This window comes from Bombina bombina, chromosome 8, assembly GCF_027579735.1.
Source record: "Bombina bombina isolate aBomBom1 chromosome 8, aBomBom1.pri, whole genome shotgun sequence".
Classification (NCBI taxonomy): domain Eukaryota; kingdom Metazoa; phylum Chordata; class Amphibia; order Anura; family Bombinatoridae; genus Bombina; species Bombina bombina.
The window spans coordinates 186,399,260-186,423,560 of record NC_069506.1 but is presented as its reverse complement, the minus strand read 5'-3'; the positions used below and the strand labels follow the sequence as shown (position 1 = coordinate 186,423,560).

Genomic DNA, 24,301 nt, shown 5'->3' with positions numbered 1-24,301 from the left:
AGGAATGAAGCTTCAGTTGATCAGATTTGCAAAGCAGCCACTTGGTCTTCTTTGCATACTTTTACTAAATTCTACCATTTTGATGTGTTTTCTTCTTCTGAAGCAGTTTTTGGTAGAAAAGTACTTCAGGCAGCTGTTTCAGTTTGATTCTTCTGCTTATAATTTCAGTTTTTTTCATTATAAGATTTAAACTTTGTTTTGGGTGTGGATTTTTTTCAGCGGAATTGGCTGTCTTTATTTTATCCCTCCCTCTCTAGTGACTCTTGCGTGGAAGATCCACATCTTGGGTAGTCATTATCCCATACGTCACTAGCTCATGGACTCTTGCTAATTACATGAAAGAAAACATAATTTATGTAAGAACTTACCTGATAAATTCATTTCTTTCATATTAGCAAGAGTCCATGAGGCCCACCCTTTTTTGTGATGGTTATGATTTTTTTGTATAAAGCACAATTATTCCAATTCCTTATTTTATATGCTTTCGCACTTTTTTCTTATCACCCCACTTCTTGGCTATACGTTAAACTGATTTGTGGGTGTGGTGAGGGGTGTATTTATAGGCTTTTTGAGGTTTGGGAAACTTTGCCCCTCCTGGTAGGAATGTATATCCCATATGTCACTAGCTCATGGACTCTTGCTAATATGAAAGAAATGAATTTATCAGGTAAGTTCTTACATAAATTATGTTTTTTTTTACTGTCCTAACTAGTGAAATGGAATTTAAAGGGACATGAAACCCAAAATATTGCTTTCATGATTCAGATAGAGAATACAATTTTAAGCAACTTTCTAATTTACTTCTATTATCTAATTTATTTCATTCTCTTGGTATCATTTGTTGAAGGAGCAGCAATGCACTACGGGTTTCTAACAGAACACATGGGTGAACCAATGACAATCAGTATATATATATATATATATATATATGCAGTCACCAATCAGCAGCTAGAACCTAGGTTCTTTGTTGCTCCTGTGCTTTCCAAAATAAACTTTTCAGCAAAGGATAACAAGAGAAGGAAGCAAATTAAACAATAGAAGTCAATTGGAAAGTTGTTTAAAATTGTATTCTCTATCTGAATCATGAAAGAAAATTTTTGGGTTTCATGTCCCTTTAATCAATTTAATATCATTCCATTACAATGATGTAACAGATGATAGGTGATTTTTACGTTCTATGTGATTTAGCACTCGGTGACCCCGCTCTGTGAGTTTCTGTGGTCACCTTGTGGCTGAGTTTGGCTGTTGCTGCTCCTAGACGCTTCCACTTCACAACAATAGAACTTACAGTTCACCAGGACAGATCTAGTAGAGAAGAAATATCTCAAACTGATTTGTGGCAAAGATGGCATCCTATGATAGTGCCATATTTAAAGCCACTACGCTCTTCTGTATAACCCATTGTACTGCCAATGTTTGTCTATGGATATTGCATGGTTATGTGCTGGATTTTATGCACTTGTTAGCAATGGGTGTAGCTGAAACACCTTCACTCAATTAGTAAAGGTGTCCACATACAGTATGTTCAGCAATGAAGTGTGAGTGTGTGTATGTAATGTATATATATATATATATATATATAAATAAATAAATATAAATCTACACATACATACATTATATACTTTGCTTTTTTATTTCTTAAAAAAAAATTACACAAAATAAATAATTTTCATGTGAAATAAGAGTTTTAGCAGCGAGATTAACAGTTCAGCTGTATTTATTTACTGAATGTAGTTTAGATAAGAGTGTTATGGTTAATTCTATATTGTTGCTAGCTCTTGTGAAATTTAAAGGTTTGTTTAATAGAGTGTCCTACTAATATCATGTTTATGGTCTACAGGTAAACATTGTGCACCCATTACACTTGGCCAATGAATTCCAATCTATTTTGGAAGAAGAAATTACTGCTACTAATGTCAAAGTGAAGGTGTATCTACCCAACACAATGTAAGAAAAAAGTGTCCCAAAGAATGTTATTTTATAGTTATTTAGAAAGCTTGTTTGATTAAGGTACAATCATTAAAATAATGATAATAAATATGGCCATTCTGTCTGTTCTCTTGGCTTCAAAGGTACTTTCTGTACAAAGATCATACAGAGCCATTGCTTGAACAAACTATTGGCGTCACCACTTCCGACACAGTTATGACTCTAGAGTTTGGCATCCAGTCATCCAAGGTTCAGGGTAAGTTTAAAGGACCACTAAACACAGAATAACACTCAATAAATAAATAGACATTGCAAAAGCACTTTGTTTAAATCACATGAGCAGTAGATTTTTTTCAGACAAATTAAGTTTTATTTTCCTTCCTACTGCATTCATGTGACAACCATCAGCCAATCACAAAAATGCATATACATATATTAGTTGAATCTTGCACATGCTCAGTAGGAGTGGGTGCATTAAAGTATGTATATAAAAAGACTGTGCATATTTAGATAATTGATCTGAAGAAAATGATTAAAAAACAAAATTTATGGTTACCTGATAAATTTATTTATTTCCTGTCATGGAGAAACCACGAAACATTCTAATTACTAGTGGGATATTCACTCTTGGCCAGGAGGAGGCAAAGAGCACCCCAGCAGATCTGTTAAGTATCACTTCCCTTACCCATAACCCCCAGTCATTCTGCCAAAGGGAAACAGAAAAAGAAGATAACACAAGGGTATAGAGGTGCCTGAGGACAAAAAACCTGCCGTCATAATTTGAATAAGGGTGGGTCGTGGACTCTCCATGCCGGAAATAAATAAATTTATCAGGTAAGCATACATTTTATTTTATTTCCTATGTCATGGAGAGTCCACAAAACATTCTAATTACTAGAGGGAACCAATACCCAAGTTAGAGGACACAGAATGAATAGGGAGGGAGAACAAGACAGGTGGGCCTAAACTGAAGGCACGACTGCTTGAAGAACCTTTCTCCCAAAAGAAGCCTCAGCTGAGGCAAAAGTATCAAATTTGGAAAAAGCATAAATAGAGGACCAAGTGGCTACCTTACAGATTTACTCCACAGAAGCTTCATTTTTGAAAGCCCATGAAGATGAAACAGCTCTAGTGGAATGAGCCGTAATTCTCTCAGGAGGCTGCTGTCGAGCTGTCTCATAAGCTAAACGGATAACACTTCTCAACCAGAGAGAAAGAGTGGTAGAAGTGGCCTTCTGACTCCTACGCTTACCAGAGAAAACAATAAACAGGGCAGAAGTCTGCCAAAAATCTTTAGTTGCTTGAAGGTAAAATTTAAAAGCACACACAACATCCAAGTTATGCAAAAGACATTCCTTCTGGGAAGAAGGGTTAGGACAAAAAGAAGGAACAACAATTTCCTTCCTAAAAAGCACACCTGATTATGGGGCACAGAGTAAGATTTTCCAAATCTTAGTTATCCAAATAGACATATATAGAAAAGTACTCCAGCCACCAGCAAATTTTCTTGTTAAAAGACCTTTATTCTCATCGGTTGGGTCCAAAAATGACAGGAACAACGTTTCGAGCGTACAATAGGCTTTTAGTCATGTACATGACTAAGAGCCTATTGTAGGCTCGAAACGTTCCTGTCATTTGTAATATTGCAATCCGATACTACCTTAGGGAGAAACCCCAGTTTAGTACGAAGGACCGCCTTATCAGTATGAAAAATAGGGTAAGGGGAAATCACACTGCAGAGCCGAAAGTTCGGAAACTCTGCAAGCAGAAGAAATAGCAAGAAGAAATAAAACCTTCCAAGATAGTTATTTAATACTAACAGAATGCATCGGCTCAAACGGGCCTGCTGCAAAATTCTAAGAACAAGGTTAAGACTACAAGGAGGAGCAACAGATTTAAACACAGGCCTGATTCTCACCAAGGCCTAAGCAAAAGACTGAACATCTGGCAGAACTGACAGACATTTATGCAGAAGAATAGACAGAGCAGAAATCTGACCCTTCAAAATTTGAGGAACCCTTACTTTGCTGAATCACACCAATGAAGGTATTTACATCATACCCTATGGTAAATTCTGTGAGTAACCGGTTTACGAGCCTGAAGCATAGTATCTATGGCTTTCTCAGAGAAGCCACGTCTAGCCAAACTAAGATGTTCAATCTCCAAGCAGTCAACTTCAGAGAAACCAGATTTGGATGAAGAAATGGACCCTGAAGTAGAAGGTCCTTCCTGAAAGGTAATCTTCGTGCCGAAAGAGATGACAGTCACCAGATCGAGCGAACCAGATCCTGCGAGGCCATGCAGGAGCTATTAGAATCACAGAAGCTCTCTCCTGTTTGATGCAAGCAATTACTTGTGGAAGCAACGCAAACAGAGGAAACAGGTATGCTAGATTAAAGCTCCAAGGAACCGCTAGAGCATCTAACAGAACGGCTTGAGGATCCCTTGAACCGTACTTTGGAAGCTTGGCATTTTGACGAGACACCATCAGATCCAACTCAGGAACCCCCCACCAGAGAGTTATTATTGTGAAAATCTCTAGGTGGAGAGCCCACTCTTCGGGATGAAAAGTCTGCCTACTAAGAAAATCCACCTCGCAGTTGTCCAACCCTAGAATATGGATGGCAGAGAGATGGAAATCGTGAGACTCCGCCAACTGGAGAATGCGAGACACCTCCTTCATTGCCAAGGAACTCCAAGTTCCTCCATGGTGATTGATGTAGGCCACCAAGGTGATGTTGTCCGACTGAAATCTGATAAATCGGACCAAAGCTAGTTGAGGCCAAGCTATTAAAGATATAACATAGAAAATTGCTCTTAACTCCAAGATGTTTATTGGAAGAGACAACTCCTTTGGAGTCCACAGACCCTGAGTCTTTAAGAAACCCCAAACTGCTCCCCAGCCCAACAGGCTGGCGTTCATGGTAACAATCACCCAGGAAGGCCTCAGGAAGCATGTGCCCCGAGACAGATGGTCCTGTGAAACCCACCATGAGAGTGAGACTCTTGTTGGGGAATCCAAATGTATCTTCTGCGAGAGATCTAAGTGGTCCCCGTTACATTGACTGAGCATGCATAGCTGCAGAGGTCTCAGATGGAACAGAGCGAAAGGAAAGATGTCCATGGGGCAACCATCAATCCAATCATCTCCATGCATTGAGCCATAGATGGACGAATAGCAGACTGGAGAGACAGGCAAGAAACATGAAGCTTGGATTTTCTGACGTCCGTCAGAAAAATCTTCATGCACAGGGAATCTATGATTGTTCCCAAAAAGCAAACCCTTGTATCTGGAACAAGGGAACTCTTTCCCATATTCACTTTCCACCTGTGGGAACATAGAATAGACAACAACATCTCGGTATGAGACCTTGCTAGATGAAAAGATGGTGCTTGAACTAGAATGTCGTCTAGATAAAGCGCCACAGCAATACCCTGGGACCTCACCACTGCCAGAAGAGTCACCAGAACCTTTGTAAAAATTCTGGGAGCTGTAGCAAGGCCAAAAGGAAGGGCAACAAACTGGAAATGTTTGTCCAGGAAGGCAAACCTTAGATACTGGTAATGATCCCTGTGAATAGGAACATGAAGATATGCGTCCTTCAGATCTATGGTCGTCATGAACTGACCCTTTTGGACCAAAGGAAGAATAGAATGGATGGTCTCCATCTTGAAGGACGGAACCCTGAGGAATTGATTGAGACACTTTAGGTCCAGAATGGGATGAAAAGTGGCCTCCTTCTTGGGAACTACAAATAGATTTGAAGAGAATCCTAGACCCTGTTCCTCTAGAGGAACTGGAACAATCACTCCCAGGGAAGGTCCTTTATGCAGTTTAAGAAGGCCTCTCTCTTTATCTGATTCGCAGATAACCTTGTCAGGTGGAACCTGCCCCTGGAAGGACAAGATTTGAATCCTATTCTGTAACCATGGGACACTATATCTCTGGCCCAAGGATCTGGAACATCGTGTACCCAAGCCTGCTAAAAAAAATGAAAGCCTGAACCTTAATATTGATTTAGAATCAAGGGAAGGTTTCTTAGCTTGCTTCCCCCTATTCCAAGGCTGACTGGACCTCTTGGATTGATCTGACGAGAAAGAGGAAGACTTCTGTCCCTTAAAGTTACAAAAGAAATGAAAATTAGAATTCTGGCGACCCTTAGGACTATTATTTTACTCCTGAGGTAGAAAAGAACCCTTTCCACCTGTAATGTCAGAAATAATTTCTACCAGATCTGGTCCAAACAAGGTTTTACCCTTATAAGGCAGAGATAAAAGCTTGGACTTGGATGTAATATCTGCAGACCAAGATTTTAGCTAGAGAGCTCTCCGAGCTAAAACAGTAAAACCAGAAATTTTAACATCCAACCTAAGAACCTGCATGTTGGCATCACAAATAAAGTTATTGGCTAGATTGAGAGCCTTGGTCCTGTCTTGGATCTCCTCTATAGTAGTCTCTTCTAGGATAAGATTAGATAAATCATTGCACCAATAAGATGCTGCCCCACAACTGTAGCAATACTACCATCAGGTTGCCACTGTAATCCCTGATGAATGTACATCTTCTTCAAAAAACCCTCAAGTTTTTTATCCATGGGATCCTTGAAAGAACAACTATCTTTAATAGGAATAGTAGTTCTCTTAGCCAGACTAGAGATAGCTCCCTCTACCTTGGGCACTGTACGCCACGAGTCATGAATAGATACAAAGAGAGAAGCGCTCTACCAGGAACGAACAACAGCTCATCAGCTAGTTCTATGGCGATTTACCACCCGGAAGCAGCCTCTTTTAGACCAGTGTGCTTTTCACAAAGGAAAACTTTCCTGAAGTATATCAGTCTGATCCCGCCAATTAAGGTCAGTCCAGCCCCGAAATACCAGGCAATTCTCCTCTGAACAAGGAACATGACAACCCCAGACGATCGTTTCAGCCTCCTATGGGCCTCGTCAGTGAGGTGCAGCCACATTCCTCTAAGCACACTGGGCAAGGAGTCCACGTCTGGTTTCCCCCATCACCCATAGAGAGACTTCCCCAGGGTCATATTAATTTGCATACAAAGAGAGAAGCGCTCTACCAGGAACGAAAAACAGCTCATCAGCTAGTTCTATGGTGATTTACCACCCGGAAGCAGCCTCTTTTAGACCAGTGTGCTTTTCACAAAGGAAAACTTTCCTGAAGTATATCAGTCTGATCCCGCCAATTAAGGTCAGTCCAGCCCCGAAATACCAGACAATTCTCCTCTGAACAAGGAACATGACAACCCCAGATGATCGTTTCGGCATCCTATGGGCCTCGTCAGTGAGGTGCAGCCACATTCCTCTAAGCACACTGGGCAAGGAGTCCACGTCTGGTTTGCCCCATCACCCATAGGTAGACTTCCCCAGGGTCATATTAATTTGCATACAAAGAGAAAAGCGCTCTACCAGGAAGAAACAACAGCTCATCAGCTAGTTCTATGGCGATTGCCTGGTATTTCAGGGCTAGACTGTACTGTGAAGTCAGGATCAGACTGATATGCTTCAGGAAAGTTCTTCTCTGTGAAAGGCACATGTTGAGCAAAAGGAGGCTGCTTCTTGGGTGGTAACTAGCCATAGAACAAGCTATTATGCTATTGTTCGTTCCCAGCTTGAGCGCTTCTCTCTTTTTATTTATGCGAGTCACGAATAGAGTCAGCAACAGGAAACATCTTTTTAAAAACAGGGGACGGGGAAAAAGGAATCCCTGGTTTATCCCTTTCCTGAGTTATAATATCTGCCATGCGATCTGGAACTGGAGGGTACATCATATACATTATTAAGCTTACTAGACCTCTTTGGATTCTCCGCAACAGATTCGGATTCTTCCATAGTAGCAAGAATCTCCTTCAAAAGAACTCAATGGTGTTCTTACTTAAATCTGAAATTAATCTCCTCGGAATCTGCAGAATTTGTCACTACAGTATCAGAATCTGACAATTCCTCCTCAGAAGCCACTGAAGAATCATCCTCATCAGATCATTGAGACAAACTAACGCAGAGTCAGCCTTACTAACATCAATATGTTTAGATTTCCTCTTTCGTTTACCAGTAACCTTTGGTAAAGCTGATAAATCTGCAGAAACAGCAGAAGTAATCTGCACAGCGAAATCCCCAGGTAAAAAAAACACCCTCAGGAGGTTGAGAGGAACCGTAGGGCACTGCATGTGAAGCTTGAGGGGAAAGCTGAGGCGTAGCAAGGATAACACTATCCTGAGAGACAGGAGGCTCAGGGAGAGACATCTTATCTTTAAACATTAAAGTTTTATTTAGATATGAAGAGCAAAACTGTACAGAAGAAATTATCTTAGCCTCCAAACTGTTTACCACTGTGTTGCCTCGTCCCTGTCCTATCTTTGTTGACAACCATGAAGAATATGAGGTCAGCAGCATTATTGACAGTATTTGGTTCACTGGAGGGGTTACAGTCCAGAGGAGCGTTCATGGGTTCCCTCCTCTGATGTTCATGCTCCCGCCCTCCTCCGTGCCTTCTATGCCCGTTTCCCCAATAAGCCTTTTGTCCTGCCGCGGGAGAGGGGTCATTGAGGGTAGAGTACTGTCAGGGTTTTTCCCTCCTTTGTTTGCCATGTGCTGCTGGCAGCCATTTTACTCACTTCTCTTGCTGAATCTGGCGCATAGTGTGTGATGCTGCTCATTTCCTGTATGCCCTTTTATGGCCAGACTGGTGTACATCATACATGTGAGACAGGTTGCAGTCTCAGAATTGTGATGTCATCACTCAGTATGCTTTGCCCTTGCGTTGTCTCAGACCCGTTTGTGAGAGTTTCTGTGTATTACCTGGCTGTCTGACGTCCCTTCTTGTTCCTGATCCCTGGCTTGTTCCTGACTCTGCTGTTCTCCTTGTTCCTGATTCCGGCTCGTCTGACTATTCACTTTGGCTCCTGACTCGGCTCATCTGACTACCAGCTCTGGTTTTGACTCCTGGCTTGTTATTTGACTTGTGGACTTTATTATTTTTTTTGCTATTAATAAAGGTGTGATTATTTTTGCACTTCTCGTCTCGGTCTGATTCCTGGCACCCTGACATTACGCAAGGGCCATAAATCCTGATGGTGCTAATAATCCACCTTTACCTACCATAATTTCCAGGATGGATGAACATGATCACCGCTTGGATCAATTTACACTAGCCCTGCAAACCCTGCTGACTCGCACAGCACATTTGGACCAAAGTGTTCCGCAAGTTATGGCTGCTCCTGTTTCCGCTGCTGCACCTAGTCCTACCAGGTGCATGTCCGGTTCTGCACTTCTACCTCAGTGATATGGAGGTGATCCTATTCAGTGCAGAGGGTTTCTGAACCAGGTGGGCATTTACTTTGAGATGTTACCTCAGGCGTTTCCCTCTGACAGAGCTAAGGTGGGATTTCTCATCTCGTTACTCTCTGACACAGCTCTTGCCTGGGCTAATCCCTTGTGAGAAACTAATAAACCTGTGATTTCAAATTACCCTGAATTTGTGGCCTCCTTTCGAAGGGTATTTGATGTTCTGACTCGCTCCTCCTCTGCTGCTGCTAAACGACTCATGTCCATTCAGCAAGGTACGAGATATGTTGCTCAGTATGCCATTGAGTTCTGTACGCTTGCCGCAGAGGTAGGTTGGAACAATGAAGCCCTTGTTGCCGGCTTCTTTCATGGGCTCTCTGATGCGATTAAAGACGAAGTTGCTGCCAGAGATTTACCAGAGGATCTTAAGGCTTTGGTGTCTTTTTTTATCCTAATTGACATCAGACTCAGAGAGGCCCTCTTTCAAGGAGCGCTTGCGGAAGCCTCCTGTTCCGTTGTCTCCTACGTGTTCGTTCCCACCCATACCTCCTGGTCCCGAGTCACCAGGTACTGCTGAGCTGATGCAGTTGAGATTCACACGTCTCTCCGTGGTGGAGAGGGCCTTCAGGAGGAGGGAGGGGTTCTGCCTCTTGTAGGTTACAGGGCCACCTTTTGAAGTATTGTCCTACACAACCGGAAAAACGCTCACACCTAAGGTCCTGTCGGGGGCAGACCTTGGGTGGTTTATCCTCGTCCCCAGAACCGCTAAAGGAGAAACCTTTGGTCATGGTTGTCCTTTCCTGGGGGGACTCCTCCATAGTCACCCAGGCTCTTGTTGACTACGGTGCTGCGGGCTATTTCATTGACAGTGCTTTTGCATCAAAGCACTCCATTCCTGTTTTGCCTCGGTCCCTTCTTTGATATCTCAATTGCCAGAGGAGTACAGAGAGTTCCTAGATGTTTTTGACAAAGTGCATGCTGGTACGTTGCCTCCTCACCGGTCTTACGATTGTGCCATAGACCTGCAACCCGGAGCCATTCCTCCTCGGGGCCGGGTTTACCCTCTGTCTGTTGTGGAGAATTGTGCTATGGAGGAGTATGTTACCGATGCTCTGTCGCGGGGGGATAATCAGCAAATCATGCTCTCCTGCAGGGGCTGGCTTCTTCTTTGTGAAGAAAAAGGGTACCGAGTTAAGACCATGCATCGATTATAGGGGTCTTAATCGTCTTACCATTAAGAATGCTTACCCTATTCCACTCATTACGGAACTCTTTGACCTCCTCAATGGAGCTACAGTCTATTCTAAACTTGATTTGAGAGGAGTGTACAATCTTGTTAGGATCAAGTAGGGCCACGAATGGAAAACAGCATTTAACACCAGGAGTGGACATTATGAGTATCTTGTAATGCCCTTTGGCCTATGTAATGCTCCTGCTGTTTTCCAGGAATTTATTAATGATGTCCTACAAGATATGTTGCAACAGTGTGTTGTGGTGTACTTAGACGACATCCTCATACACTCACCCACGCTTGAGGCTCATCATTCTGATGTTACACGGGTTCTTCAGAGAATACGTGAAAACGGCCTGTTTTATAAACTCGAGAAATGTGAGTTCCATCAGACTCAAGTAACCTTCCTAGGTTATGTTATCTCCGTTGCAGGGTTCTCATGGATCCTGACAAGTTATCTGCAGTTCTGCAGTGGCCTCGCCCAGTTGGTCTTCAGTCTATTCAACGTTTTTTGGGGTTCGACAATTACTATAGAAAGTTTATTAAAAACTTTTCTTCCTTGATCAAATCTATCACAGACATGATCCGTAAAGAGAATGATCCACTCCATTGGTCACCTACTGCCATTAAGGCCTTTGATAGTTTAAGACTGCCTTTGCTGCCGCTCCAGTTCTGGCTCATCCTAACCCTGCCCTGCCTTTCGTTCTTGAGGTCGATGCGTCTGAGACTGGAGTAGGTGCCCTCTTGTCTCAACTTCCTACGCCTGACGGTTCCTTGCATCCGTGCGGTTTCTTCTCTAAGAAATTGTCTCCAGCGGAGTGCAATTATGAAATTGGCGACAGGGAATTACTGGCCATAATTTTGGCACTCAAGGAATGGAGGCATCTTCTCGAGGGTACTAGCGTGCCAGTGCTCATTCTTACTGACCACAAGAATTTAACTTCTCTATCTGAAGCAAAACGTTTGTCGCCCCGACAGGCCAGATGGGTGCTATTTTTGTCTCTTTTTAATTATGTGGTCTCCTACCTGCCTGGTAGTAAGAATGTTAGGGCTGATGCCCTCTCTCGACAATTTTCGCCTCTGTCAAAAGAGGAGTCTGTACCTACTCCAGTTATACCTCCTGACCATATTTTGGCTACCATACGTACTAATTTGACTTCTCCCTTGGGGGAGGAGATTCTGGCTGCACAAACCAAAGCATCTCCTGAGAAACCTAGTGGTAAGTGTTTTGTTCCTGAGAATCGAACTAAACTTTTGCAAACTTACCACTATCCTAAAGCAGCAGGTCACCCAGGCAAGAATCAAATTATTTGGTCTGTCACTCGACAATTCTGGTGGCCAGGTCTTCGTTCTGATTGATGTTGCTGCGTATGTTGCCTCCTGCTCAGTTTGTGCACAGAATAAGACTCCTCAACGTCTTCCTGTGGGTCTTCTTCATCCTATTGCTAATGTTGAGCGTCCTTGGACACATCTTTCCATGGACTTCATTGTCGAGCTCCCTGTTTCCAATGGCAATACTGTTATCCTTATGGTGGTTGACCGTTTTTTCTAAAATGTCACATTGCATTCCCTTGAAGAAGCTGCCTACCGTTCAGGAGCTTGCTTCAATTTTTGCCCGGGAGGTCTTCCGTTTACATGGGTTACCCAAGGAGATTGTGTTGGACCGGGGTAGCCAGTTTGTCTCCAGATTTTGGCGTTTCTTTTGTGCTCAAATGGGGATCCAGCTTTCCTTCTCCTCGGCTTATCACCCTCAATCCAATGGGGCTGCGGAACGGTCTAATAAAGCTCTGGAACAGTTCCTCAGTTGCTATGTCTCAGATCACCACAATAATTGGTCTGAACTGTTACCTTGGGCAGAGTTTGCTCATAATAGTGCTATTAATGCTCCAAGTTATCCCCGTTTATGGCGAATTATGGGTTTCAACCATCCTTGTTGCCCAATTCATTCATGTCTCAGGGTATTCCGGCTTTGGAGGAGCATCTCCGACAACTCAGTTCCATGTGGGTGCAGATTCAGGATTGCCTTCATCGTTCTATGCAGCGCCAAAAGTTCCAGGCTGATCGTAAGCGTGTGCCCGCGCCTTCCTACCAGGTTGGTGACAGGGTTTGGCTGTCCTCCCGCAACTTGAACCTTCGTGTGCCTTCCAATAAACTGGCTCCCCGTTATGTTTTTCCTTTTCGACTACTCCGACGGGTCAATCCTGTGGCCTACGCTCTTGACCTTCCTCCTGCAATGCGCATCTCCAATGTTTTTCATGTCTCCCTCTTGAAACCATTGGTTTGTAATCGATTTACCACTGTGTTGCCTCGTCCCCGTCCTATCTTTGTTGACAACCATGAATATGAAAACCAAGAATATGAGGTCAGCAGCATTATTGACTCTCGTATGTCCAGGGGCCGCGTACAGTATTTGGTTCACTAGAGGGGTTACGGTCCGGAGGAGCGTTCATGGGTTCCCTCCTCTGATGTTCATGCTCCCACCCTCCTCCATGCCTTCCATGCCTGTTTCCCCAATAAGCCTTTTGTCCTTCCGCGGGGAGGGGTAGTTGAGGGGAGGGTACTGTCAGGGTTTTTTCCCTGCTTTGTTTGCCATGTGCTGCTGGCAATCATTTTACTCACTTCTCTTGCTGACTCTGGTGCATATTGTGTGATGCTGCTTATTTCCTGCATGCCCTTTTATCGCTTTGGCTCCTGACTTGGCTCGTCTGACTACCAGCTCTGGTTTTGACTCCTGGCTTGTTATTTGACTTGTGGACTTTTTTTTATTATTTTTTGCTATTAATAAAGGTGTGATTATTTTTGCACTTCTCGTCTCAGTCTGATTCATGGCACCCTGACACAAACTCAAGAAGCATTTTTCAAATGAATCAACTTCAGTATTAGTGTACATCATCCATGTGAGACAGGTTGCAGTTTCAGAATGTTGATGTCATCACTAATTATTTAAAGGGCCTCTGTTCAGTATGCTTTGCCCTTGCGTTGTCTCAGACCTGTTTGTGAAAGTTCCTGTGTATTACCTGGCTGTCTGATGTCCCTCCTGGTCCCTGATCCCTGGCTTGTTCCTGACTCTGCTGTTCACCTTGTTCCTGATTCCGGCTCGTCTCACTACTCGCTTTGGCTCCTGACTCGGCTCGTCTGACTATTCGCTTTGGCTCCTGACTTGGCTCGTCTGATTAACAGCTCTGGTTTTGACTCCTGGCTTGTTATTTGACTTGTGGACTTTTTTATTATTTTTTGCTATTAATAAAGGTGTGATTATTTTTGCACTTCTCGTCTCAGTCTGATTCCTGGCACCCTGACACAAACACAAGAAGCATTTTTCAAATGAATCAACTTCAGTATTAGTGTCCATAATTGGGTATCAGCTCACAATTAAAAAAATTTAAATGCCAAATTAAGTTTATTTATATGAAGCAATAAAACATAAATAAGCACATAAAACCCTCAGCTCTGCTGAGGTCTTACCCCTCCAGAAGTTGCTATCTAACTAGCACAGAAAACCGGGCACACACGGTAGCAAAAAAACACCTCCTTGTTACCGGAACAGCCCAAATCCACTTGCAACTGTAGACAGAAGAAAATTCAGCCTCCACACTCACCACGGCAAACTCCGATGTGAACAGAGAGGCCGAAAACCGAAAGTCCCGGGAAAAAATTACGCCAAACAAAAACGGCGCGAAAACCAACAGCAGCACAGCAAGTGATTAGGCTAATAAGCTGAGCTGAAAAGTGATTGCAACAAGTAAGAGAAAACAAACACCTGTCAAACACTTCATACACTCTCCCATCTCTGAGCCCCCAATAAAAAATTATGCCTCTTTTCACATAAAAGCAATGCCCCTAAAACAGATTGAAATACTTTCCACAAGGATTTAACCCCTATCGTGCCGGTACCTTCAAACCCAGAAGGGAAAGCACTTACCTGTGGATCCTGCTCTGTCAGGCAGGAGCTGTTTTCTAAAGTGCGGCAGCTTCACCATATCTACCAGGGACCTAAAAAAAAGAAAGAACAGGTTAACCAACTCTGGCTTTCTATAATAGGGGTAGCAATAATGTTAGAAGTTTAAGCAAAGACTACCTTGCGTCTTCTAACTGCTAATAGCCACCATTACTCTTACTAAAGAGATTGGCATGGACACAGCATAGCCCCAATCCTTGCTTGCAGGGAAAAGTACCCATTAAAAGGATTAAAATCTTCAGACACCATCTTCGCCATCCTCCCGTGATCAAGGCAAAGAGAATGACTGGGGGTTATGGGTAAGGGAAGTGATACTTAACAGCTCTGCTGGGGTGCTCTTTGCCTCCTCCTGCTAGCCAGGAGTGAATATCTCACTAGTAATTAGAATGTTTCGTAAACTCTACATGCCATAGGAATAAATTGTGTGCTCTTGCTCTATCTTAATCATGGGCGTTTATTTTGACTTTATTGTCCCTTTAAGGAAAATTCCACCATAGCAACTATGGGACATGTTCCCTGAAAATCCCCCCCCCCCCCCCACAAAAATATAAATAAATGAAAATAAGAAAATTCTCCCATCTCTTTAAAAGGTTGCTGCCTTTCTCTTGGATTCTGGAATAACAATCTTCAGCTTCTTCTGGCCCCAATGATAAAGCTCCCACTGACAACAATATTTATTCTTTCAAAACACAAATACTATGTAATGGCAATTCCCAACCAATTATCTAGCATAAAGGTGTATTATAGCACATTATTAATGTGAGCACTTTTATGATAGGCAACTGAGACCACAAACAATATAAGTACACAAAATGTTTATCTAGCAATATATTAACGTAATGGTAAATGTCAGACTTTAAGATGTTGTAATGAAAAATATATTAGTGTACAAGCAAAACTGCATACGTTTTTTTTTTTGTTTTTTTTTAAAGTGTATATTTATTTTAGACTAAAAGATTTATAATCCTACTTGGTATCTTCTGTTCCTCCGCCCCCCTTTGTTTCCTTATTTGGCTGGGCTGTCCCACTCTCTACATAGGCTTCCTAAGGGCTTTTAAAGGGCTGGACTTCAAGAGTGTCATATGACACACACACACTGATTGGATTTTCATTGGAATCCAATAACATTGCAATAGAATCATTACTATAGGCACAGATTTAACTATTGTCATGGATAAATAATAAAAAAAAGGTACACATATACTTTTCTAATGGCAAAGATTACATATTTGGAATTTGAGTAGCTAAAGTTTACCACTTTAAATAAGCATGCATAACCATTTCATAAAAATAATACCGAAATAGTCAAAAAACACAGCAACATCATAGAATTTGTTCCTGCAAAAGCAACAATAATAGAGTAATCACCATCAAAGCAAGGTTATAAAACACAGATACATGAAAATTATTAGGCAATAAACAAAATAGACATGTATGTAATGAATCCCTAGAAATGATGAAACTTTAGTGGATTTTATAAATATGTAATGTGATTATTGTTGTTATTGAGTTTCTATATGTGTTGCTTGTGTAACAGGAAAGAGGTGTCTGTGTTATTAGGTGCATGGCAAAGTCATTGTGTTAGCTTACAAGTATAGCACTAATTTATTGTACGCCCATAAACGGGCAAATACACCCATTTACAGGCGCAGATAAATAACCAGCCATTACAAGCTTGCGGTAGCAATTAGCGATCCGAAAATTAACCAGAGATCAGATATCATATATTTTAAATGTGCTGCCCATCGCTGCAATAGGTTCTGTGCCGTGTATGACGGCATCAGAACAAGGCTCCATTGGAGCCTATGGAAGCGCAATCTCATGAGTGCAAAGCTTTCCTGCAATGCGAACGCGATTTGTAATACCAGCGCACGCAAATGTGAGTGGAGCACAAATATTGCACTTGCTTAAGCGATATTTTGTGCTCCACTCGTAATCTGGCCCTTTGTGTTTTGTTAGATATGTACAAACGTCTAATTTCAGACAGTGCATTCATTGCACTGAAGAGAATTTTAGACCACGTAACAATGTATATAGTTATATGAATAATTAAAGGGAAAGTTAAAAAAAAATTGAGGTTTGTATTTAAAATCTTAAAGTGAAGGTAAACTTTGATGAATGAAAGCCCTTTTTTTTTAAATACTATTAAAAACAGGGGCACTTTTTTTTGTTAAATACTATTAAAAACAGGGGAACTTTTATTCATCAAAGTTTAGAAAGCAGCCGTTTTGATTAAAAACTTACCTTTGTTTTTTTCACAGCCAGAGCAGCTTCCCCCACCAGAGATCCTCTCTTCACACGTCATCAATTACTAATCCAGCTTCCTCCAATCATGGCATGGCCTCAGGCAATGACTACTGGTTAGTCATTGATGACGTGTGAAGAGAGGATCTCTGTGTGGGGGAAGCTGCTCTGGCTGTGAAAAAAAACATGTACGTTTTTAATCAAAACGGCTGCTTTCTAAACTTTGATGAATGAAAGTGCCCCTGTTTTTAATAGTATTTTTAAAAAACGGGCTTTCATTCATCAAAGTTTACCTTCACTTTAAGTACTTTTATTTTTTATTTTACCCCATTTTCCTGTAATTCATCTCTGATAATTAAATTTTTTAGGAACATAACGTCTTGTAATTACAAGATGTTTATGACCCTTTAAGTAATAATATACTTTCCATTTGTATTACAGGTTTAGAAAAAAACGGTTTGCAGACATCTCAAGCTAATTTTATAATGCTGTAACAATTTGTCCTTGTAGTTAAATAAGAAAATGATTTTGTGACCGAATCTTCACCTGTCTTACAGCTGTAGTAACAGAGTATGTGAGACATGGGGGCCCATTTATCAAGCTCCGTATGGAGCTTGAGGGCCTGTGTTTCTGGCGAGCCTGCAGGCTCGCCAGAAACACCAGTTATGAAGCAGCAGTCTAAAGACTCCCCCTGCTAGCGGCCGATTGGCCGCAAATCTGCAGGGTGCAGCGTTGCACCAGCAGCTCACAAGAGCTGCTGGTGAAATGCTGAATGCGGAGAGCGTATTGCTTTCCGCATTCAGCGATGTCTGTCGGACATGATCCGCTGATAGGATCATGTCGGACAGGCATTTAATAAATATGCCCCATGGTATCTGTATGTCACATAATACATATACTTGCAATGAATTGGCCCTGCCCTCTCTCGTCTCCTGCAGGCTTTTTGGTACAATCACAGGTTACCCTTGGGCCTGGAGTCTCTGGTTGTGTTATGTCTTAACCTTCTTTCTCTTACCTGTTTTATGTATAATTGGCCCCAGTTTCTTTTGCTGGTGAACCTGCGTGTAATGGTAATGCCATCTATAAACTGTTTCTTGTGGTGTTTGGTTTAGGACTTAACTCGTATGAATTTACATTTAGGTAAAAATAAAGAAAATGTATGCTTACCTAATAAATTTGTTTCTTTTTAGACACGATGAGTCCACGGATTTCATCCTTACTTGTGGGATTACACCTCCTGGCCAGCAGGAGGAGGCAAAGAGCACCACAGCAGAGCTGTATATATAGCTCCTCCCTTCCCTCCCACTCCAGTCATTCGACCGAAGTCAGGAAGAGAAAGGAAAAGCCAAGGTGCAGAGGTGTCTGAAGCTTACAAAAATTAATAACCTGTCTCAGAGAACAGGGCGGGCTGTGGACTCATCGTGTCTAAAAAGAAAAGAAAATGTATGTTTACCTGATAAATTTGTTTCTTTTTAAAGACACAATGAGTCCACGGATTTCATCCTTACTTGTGGGATACAATACCAAAGTTATAGTACACGGATGAAAAGGGAGGGACAAGACAGGGAACCTAAACGGAAGGCACCACTGCTTGAAGAACTTTCCTCTCAAAAACAGCCTCAGCCGAGGCAAAAGTATCAAATTTGTAAAATTTAAAAAAAAGTATGAAGAGAAGACCAAGTTGCAAGCCTTGCAAATCTGTTCAACAGAAGCATCATTTTTGAATGCCCATGAGGAAGCCACAGCCCTATTGGAATGAGCCGTAATTCGTTCAGGAGGCTGCTGTCCAGCAGTCTCATATGCAAAACGGATGATACTCTTCAGCCAAAAAGAAAGAGAGGTAGCCGTAGCTTTCTGACCCCCTACGTTTCCCTGAAAAACAACAAAGAAGACGATTGTCGAAAATCCTTAGTCGCTTGTAAGTAGAACTTTAAAGCACGGACTACATCTAAATTATGTAACAGACGTTCCTTCTTAGAATAAGGATTAAGACACAAGGAAGGAACAACAATCTCCTGATTAATATTATTGTTAGAAACAACTTTAGGAAGAAAACCAGGTCTTGTACGTAACACCACCTTATCCGAATGGAAAATAAGGTAAGGAGAATCATTTTGTAATGCCGAAAGCTCAGAAACTCTTCGAGCAGAAGAAATAGCAACCAAAAATTTTCCAAGATAATAACTTAATATCTATGGAATGCATAGGTTCAAATGGAACCCCTTGAAGAACTTTAAGAACTAAATTTAAACTCCAAGGAGGAGCAATTGGTCTAAATACAGGCCTGATTCTAGTCAGAGCCTGACAAAAAGATTGCACATCTGGAACATCTGACAGACGCTTATGTATCAAAATAGACAAAGCAGAAATCTGTCCCTTTAAGGAACTTGCTGATAACCCTTTCTCCAATCCTTCTTGGAGAAAAGACAACATCCTGGGAATCCTAACCCTACTCCATGAGTAGCTCTTAGATTCACACCAATAAAGATATTTACGCCATATCTTATGGTAAATGTTCCTAGTGACAGGCTTACGTGCCTGAATTAAAGTATCTATGACTGAATCAGAAAACCCTCGCTTAGATAAAATTAAGCGTTCAATCTCCAAGCAGTCAGCTGCAGAGAAACTAGATTTGGGTGATGGAAGGGACCCTGAATGAGAAGGTCCTTCCTCAATGGAAGCTTCCACGGTGGCCGAGATGACATTTCCACCAGATCGGCATACCAAATCCTGCGAGGCCACACAGGAGCAATGAGAATCACTGATGCCCTCTCCTGTTTGATTCGAGCAATAATCCGGGGAAGGAGAGCAAATGTAGAAAGTACATACGCTAGGTTGAACGACCAAGGAACTGCCAAAGCATCTATCAGCTCGGCCTGGGGATACCTGGACCCGTATCTCGGAAGCTTGCCATTCTGACGAGACGCCATAAGGTCCAACTCCGGCGAACCCCATCTGGGAATCAGGCTTGAAAATATTTCCGGAGGGAGCCCCCACTTTCCTGGATGAAAAGTCTGCCTGCTCAGAAAATCTGCCTCCCAGTTCTCTACCTCTGGGATGTAGATCGCCGACAGACGCCCACTGAATTATTTTGGATACCTCCATCATTGCCAAGGAACTCCTTGTTCCTCCCTGATGATTGATGTAAGCCACTGTCGTTATGTTGTCCGACTGAAATCTGATGAATTGGGCCGAGGCCATCTGAGGCCAGGCTTGAAGCGCATTGAATATCGCCCTTAACTCTAGAATGTTGATAGGAAGGAGAGATTCTGCTTGAGTCCATACTCCTTGAGCCCTTAAGGAGCTCCAGACTGCTCCTCAACCTAACAGGATGGCATCCATTGTCACAATCACCCACGCGGGTCTGCGAAAGCATGTCCCCTGGGATAGATTATCCAGCGATAACCACCATAGAAGAGAGAGAGTCCCTTGTCTCCTGATCTAGGGTTATTCGAGGAGACAAATCTGTATGATCTCCATTCCATTGCCTGAGCATGCATAGCTGCAGAGGCCTGAGATGAAAACGTGCAAACGGTACAATGTCCATTGCCGCCACCATCAATCCAATTACCATGCACTGAGCCACTGACGGCCGAGGATTGGACTGAAGTGCTCGACATGTATTCAGAATTTTTAACTTCCTGACCTCCGTCAGAAAATTTTTCATTAACACAGAGTCGATCAGGGTTCCCAGAAAAGGCACCCTTGTCTGAGGAATTAAACTCTTTTCCAGATTTACCTTCCACCCATGAGTTCTCAGGAAGGCTAGCACAATGTCGGTATGAGATCTTGCTAGTTGGAAAGATGACGCCTGAATCAGAATATCGTCCAGATAAGGCATCACCGCAATGCCCCGTGGTCTTAGAACCCCCAGTAGAGACCCCAGAACCTTTGTGGCGCCGTGGCCAGACCGAAAGGGAGAGTTACAAACTGAAAATGTTTGTCCAGAAAAACAAACCTCAGGAACAGTGTTCCCTCTAAGGCCAGTTTTGTGTGCGGCCCAGCAGTGAAACAGTTATTAAGAGAACCATACCTTCCAGTCTGCATTGTGCAATGTTTGCTAATTGCTGGGTGTGGTTACTTGATTAACTGTTTTACTGTTGGGCCGCACGAAAAACTGGTCTTAGAGGGAACAGTGCTCAGGAACTTGTGATGATCTCTGTGAATAGGAACATGAAGATATGCATCCTTTAGATCCACTGTAGTCATAAATTGACCGTCTTGGATCAATGGAAGAATGGTACGAATAGTTTCCATCTTGAAAGATGGAACTCTGAGAAACTTGTTTAGACACTTGAGGTCTAAAATAGGTCTGAAAGTTCCCTCTTTTTTGGGAACTACAAACAGATTTGAATAAAATCCCTGCCCCTGTTCCTGAAGTGGAACGGGACAGATAACTCCCATGAAGGAGAGGTCTCTTACACAACGTAAGAACACCTCTCTTTTTATCTGGTTTACAGACAATCTTGAAAGAAGAAACCTTCCTCTGGAGATGAATTTCTGAACTCTAGTTTGTATCCCTGAGACACTATCTCTATTGCCCAGGGATCCTGTCCCTGTTCGGGGGCCAGCCCTTCATGCTGACTTGGGAACAGCCACAGATTTCTTGGATTGTTTACCCTTATTCCAAGACTGATTGGGTCTCCAGGTAGACTTGGTTTGTGAATAGTTCCCTTCCTGTTTAGAGGAAGAGGGGATTCCCTTGAAATTTCGAAAGGAACGAAAATTACTCTGTCGACCTCTCTGTTTTGATCTTTTATCTTGAGGGAGGAGATGACCCTTACCTCCCGTGATGTCAGAAATAATTTCTTTCAAGTCAGGACCAAACAGGGTTTTCCCTTTGTAAGGAATAGCCAAAAGCTTAGACGTGGATGACACATCCGCAGACCAAGACTTCAACCATAAGGCTCTGCGTGCTAAGATGGAAAAACCCGAACTCTTAGCCGCTAACTTAGTAATCTGCAAAGAAGCATCCGTAATAAACAAATTAGCTAACTTCAGAGCTTTAATCCGATCCTTTATCTCTTCCAAGGAAGTCTCAGTCTTAAGAGACTCTTCCAAAGCATCAAACCAATAAGCAGCCGCACTGGTAACCGTAACAATGCAAGACGCCAGTTGTAATAGCAACCCCTGATGAACATAGATGTTCTTAAGGAGACCCTCTAACTTCTTATCCATAGGATCTTTAAAAGCACAACTATCCTCAATAGGAATAGTAGTTCGTTTAGCCAAAGTTGAAATAGTACCCTCCACCTTAGGGACTGTCTGCCAAGAATCCCTAATAGTGTCAGCTATAGGGTACATCTTCCTAAAAATGGGAGAAGGAGAGAAGGGAATTCCTTAGCAATAATCTCTGAAGTTCTCTTGGGAACTGGAAAGACATCAGAATAAGAAGGGACTTCCAGATAGCTGTCCAACTTACTCAACTTCTTTGGAGGAACCACTATTGAATCACAGTCGTCCAGAGTCACCAAAACCTCCCTCAATAATAAACGGAGGTGTTCAAGTTTGAACCTGAAAGAAACCACTTCTGAATCTGTCAGTGGTAAGGCACTTCCTGAATCAGATAGCTCACCTTCAGATAGGACCTCCATACCCTCCAACTCAGAGCCCTGGGAAGGTACCTCTGAGATCGCCAGCATATCCGAAGCCACATTGATCACGTGGTTTTCCTTTTGCGTTTGCCTTGAAATATGGGAAAGGCAGAAAGTGTAGATGACATAACTGCAGCTATGTTCTTTAACGTGACCGCAGTAGAATCTGAGGAAGTACTTGGCACCGCTTGAGTGGGCGTTAAAGGCTGTGATGCTTGGGGAGAAAGCTTTGGCATACTCTGCATCTCATCGGTAGATTCCTGAGAAGCATCAGCTTTAGGCAACCTTTTATCAAACACAATTTGATCTCTATAGTGTAAGGCCCTCTCAACACATGAGGGACAAAAAGTAACAGGAGGTTCCACATTGCCATTCAAACACATGGAACATTTTGGTTATCTTCTGCATCCATGATACAAAAATGGTCTTGGCCCCTTTAAATAATGAAATTATAATATATGGTCCAAGAAAAAATATAAGGTTACAAACAGTAATATAACAGGTTGTTGAAACTTTAACCGAGTACTGTGCCTTTAAAAAAATAAAACGTCAATAATTTTTCTGCACAGTAAAAAGTGACATCAATTGCAATGCAATATCTAGATAGTATAAAAAAAACCACCTCTTCGCCACAACAGTTCTGCTGAGGCGCCTACCTGCCCCCACAGTACACCGACCAGGATAGCAAGACTCCCGATCCTGTCGCTGAAACTAAAGACCGCCTGATATCTAGCCCTGCTAGATTGTTAAACGAAGCAGGTTACTGGAGCAGCGGAACTTCCGGAACAAAATCACTGCGCGGGTTTTCTGAGACAGAACGCGCCAAAATTAACCCCGCACACAAAACATCAATGTAGCCCTGTACTGGAACCTATCAGATTGAATAAAAGCTCCGGTCAAAAAATCCCCAGCGTCATTGCCCATACCTAAAGCCAGTAACTAATAGGAGAGCTCTCTTACTATTTGTCCCCCTAGTCCCGGTATAACTGAGAAAAACAGCGTCGGTTATCCTGAAACATGTGACACCACTAGCTGCTCAAAAGGGAAGGTCTTTCATAAAAGGACCCCATCTCCCCCACCATAAAAAATATAAGTGCATAGTCACTTCTGAGATATATATATTGCCCAGAAATAAAGACTGCACTTACCTTGCTGCTGTGCGACAGCATGATAGTTCTCACAGGGTCCAGAGGTCTTCTCCCTCTCCCAGCCCTGTGGATACAGATAGGGCCTTAGTTAATATCTGCTAAGACCATCATAAGAAGGGCAGCACACAGTATGGGAGGCGCAGTGAGAGTTAAGTCCCACCAGTTCCCATTGCTTTAAAGCCACCTGTAGCTCTACTCTAGAGGCTGACAAGGAATACGGCTACACCCTTGATAAAACACTCACTGGTACCATTTTAAAATAACAAACTCTTGATTGAAGAATCTAAACTAACACCTCACTTTACCTCTTCCTATCACTAACACAGACAAAGAGAATGACTGGAGTGGGAGGGAAGGGAGGAGCTATATATATATATACAGATCTGCTGTGGTGCTCTTTGCCTCCTCCTGCTGGCCAGGAGGCGTAATCCCACAAGTAAGGATGAAATCTGAGGACTCGTGTCTTTAAAAAGAAATAATAATAAAAATAAGTGTTTCACCATTAGCTATCCTATCCTTAAACTAGATGTCACTCTTACTCAACAAAACATTCTAATTACAAAGTGTTTACTGTTCCTTTAACCTAATTTGATTCCTCTAACCAATTTAATTTGTTGTGTTGTGGAATCACAGAGGTGCTACGCTATTCCCAGCTTCCCATACAAGTGCAGTTAACCTTCTCACTTATGGATGGAAGGAAAGGGCACCGCATTATAAGCCAGAGGAGGCCTGTGACCAATGACAGGTATGTAGCAGTGCCATCCCATAGTCTAAACAAATGTCTGAAACAAACAATTTCATCCATGTTTGACTTTTGTTCATTTGTTTATTGACATACACGTTGTAGAAATCTACCTAGGAATGCACAAACTGTGCTACTTAGACATCATAGTGAAGCC

The 24,301-nt window shown here is 42.4% G+C and overlaps 1 protein-coding gene across 1 annotated transcript in view; it reads left to right on the top strand.

Annotated features, from left to right (window-relative positions):
• The window catches only part of LOC128638672 (circularly permutated Ras protein 1), a 184,251-nt gene that overhangs the window by 151,873 nt on the left and 8,077 nt on the right, over positions 1–24,301 (top strand). The window contains exons 9-11 of the mRNA XM_053690786.1: positions 1,841–1,947; positions 2,073–2,185; positions 24,036–24,147. Coding sequence (XP_053546761.1) covers positions 1,841–1,947; positions 2,073–2,185; positions 24,036–24,147 — 332 coding nt within the window. The remainder of the gene's footprint in view (positions 1–1,840; positions 1,948–2,072; positions 2,186–24,035; positions 24,148–24,301) is intronic.